Source organism: Gossypium raimondii, chromosome 12 (genome assembly GCF_025698545.1).
Source record: "Gossypium raimondii isolate GPD5lz chromosome 12, ASM2569854v1, whole genome shotgun sequence".
Classification (NCBI taxonomy): domain Eukaryota; kingdom Viridiplantae; phylum Streptophyta; class Magnoliopsida; order Malvales; family Malvaceae; genus Gossypium; species Gossypium raimondii.
This window is the reverse complement of record NC_068576.1, coordinates 34,262,568-34,264,521: the sequence shown is the minus strand read 5'-3', so window position 1 is coordinate 34,264,521 and position 1,954 is coordinate 34,262,568. Positions and strand designations below refer to the sequence as shown.

The window sequence follows — 1,954 nt, the reverse complement described above, 5'->3', positions numbered from 1 at the left end:
AACTCAAGTATTTCAATAATAAGAACGTGTTTTTTTTATTTTGATTTAAAGGTTGAGAAAAATTATGATAAAAGAAATTATATTATCTTTTATCGAATTGTTATTGAAATAGTTGAGTTAATATTTATATATGAAAATTTGATTAATAAAATGATCTTTTAGCTTCATCCCGGTCTAAATTGAAGTCGTTAATATATAGTGATAGTTAATTAAGATGATATTTGAATTGGTATTGCATTAAAATATTTTATTAAACAATCAAATAATAATTTTCGATCCACAAGGAAAAGTAAGATTAAAAAATTAAAAAATACATTGGTTAAATTTTAGTTTGATTGGCATGAATATTATTGTCAATGTAGGACGATGTAGGTTTAAGTACGCTAAAATGCATTATCTTTCTATTTTTGAGTTGAGGAGGGTAGGGTTGAGCAAAATTTGATTCGATTCGAAAAATTTAATAAAAAAATCAAATTTTGAATTAAATAGTTTAAGTTAATCGAGTTAATCAAGTTATTCGGATCAACTTGAATAAAAAAATCAAAATTTTCGGTCATTTTGATAAATGTTTACCTTTTCAAAAATTAAAAGTCAAAACCATTAAGTTAAAAAGTAAAACTACGTCGTTTTGATAAATGTTTATCCATCAACCTTACTTATATAATAATAGTCTTGTACTTTGTTTACTAGTTAAATAATCAGTTAAACATAATATTGAGTATAAATAATAAGATTTGTTAATTTGACTCGATTTGAAAATTTTGAAATTGAGTTATGTTGTTAAAATAGGATTTGTCAACTCGACTAAATTCGAAATTTTTTGACTCGATTCGACTCGACTTGTTCGAATGCTCATCCTTAAGGGAGTGGCTATGAATAGTTCTAAATATTATATCAAAAAGAGAAATTCTTAGAAAGTTTATTAAAAAAATAGGAAATACAAATAAAGGACTTTTTACACCAATGAGAAATAAATGGTAAAAAAAATTAATTTTCAAGATTCCAAAAAAAATAAAACTATTATTTCGTTAGTTTTTTTTTTTAAATATTCTTCAGGGGTATTATTTTAGATCCAAGTAAAAATGGGTCGGACTCAAATAATCCAAAACTGGTCTCCAAAGGTTGGCCAAGTATTCAATTGAACCACTTCCGGCGTGGCTTTATCCTCTGAGTTGCTTGCACTCTTCCTCTTCTTCGGCTTCGGCGAGCTATCTCTCAATCCGTAGGGCGTCGTCGAAGCTGAAGGTTCCGGTGACCGGCGCCTCGAACCAACTCTAATCGGGTCCGAAGTGTTAGAGCCAATCAAGTGAGGGAAATTCAGCTTAGCCTTAGCCCCACGCATTTCAAAAGCGGCTCTATCGTAAGCCAAAGCAGCATCTTCAGGCGTCTCGTAGGTTCCGAGCCAAATCCTGGAGCCGTTCCTCTTCGGGTCCCTAATCTCCGCCGCGTACTTCCCCCACGGCCGTCTTCTCACCCCTTTAAAATTCATCCCCCTCGGCCGAAGTGGCGCGTTTGTTTCACGCTCCACATTAACTATCCCTTCTTTCTCTTCCCCGCCTGAAACCACCACCTCTTCAACCGCCTCCGCCGCCGTAACCTCGTTAGAAGGAGTCCACCCAGAGTTTGCAGCGTCACGTAAAGCATTGTAAACCACCATATCCTCCGAATCATCCATTTTTAAGGGCAAATCACCCCAACTTTCATTCAAGAAAACACCACTGAAACTTAAACTCCTGTTGTAACAAGGTTGATCAACAAAAACACCATTATCACTGCTGCAAGTTATTGCTGCTGCTGGAGTTTCATAAAAATCATCAAAAAGATAGTGATGAAAAGATTCAAGTATATTGAACTCTGATTCTGAAATAATCTCCATAAGCTTAAAAATCACTAAGCTTTGAACTCTTTTTTTTTCTTTTGAGAGTGTAAGTGAACTATGAAGAGGTTGCCATTG

General features: G+C 33.7%; 1 protein-coding gene across 1 annotated transcript; it reads right to left on the bottom strand.

Moving 5' to 3' along the window:
• Positions 1 to 889: 889 nt before the first annotated feature.
• On the bottom strand, positions 890 to 1,954 carry LOC105762416 (ethylene-responsive transcription factor 13). The gene has a single exon (XM_012580224.2). It carries the CDS (start codon positions 1,874 to 1,876, stop codon positions 1,094 to 1,096), a length of 783 nt encoding a protein of 260 aa, XP_012435678.2. The 5' UTR covers positions 1,877 to 1,954; the 3' UTR covers positions 890 to 1,093.

Excerpts from the sequence above, each read along its gene's own strand:
- LOC105762416 (XM_012580224.2), bottom strand. The coding sequence starts at position 1,876 with ATGGAGATTATTTCAGAATCAGAGTTCAATATACTTGAATCTTTTCAT.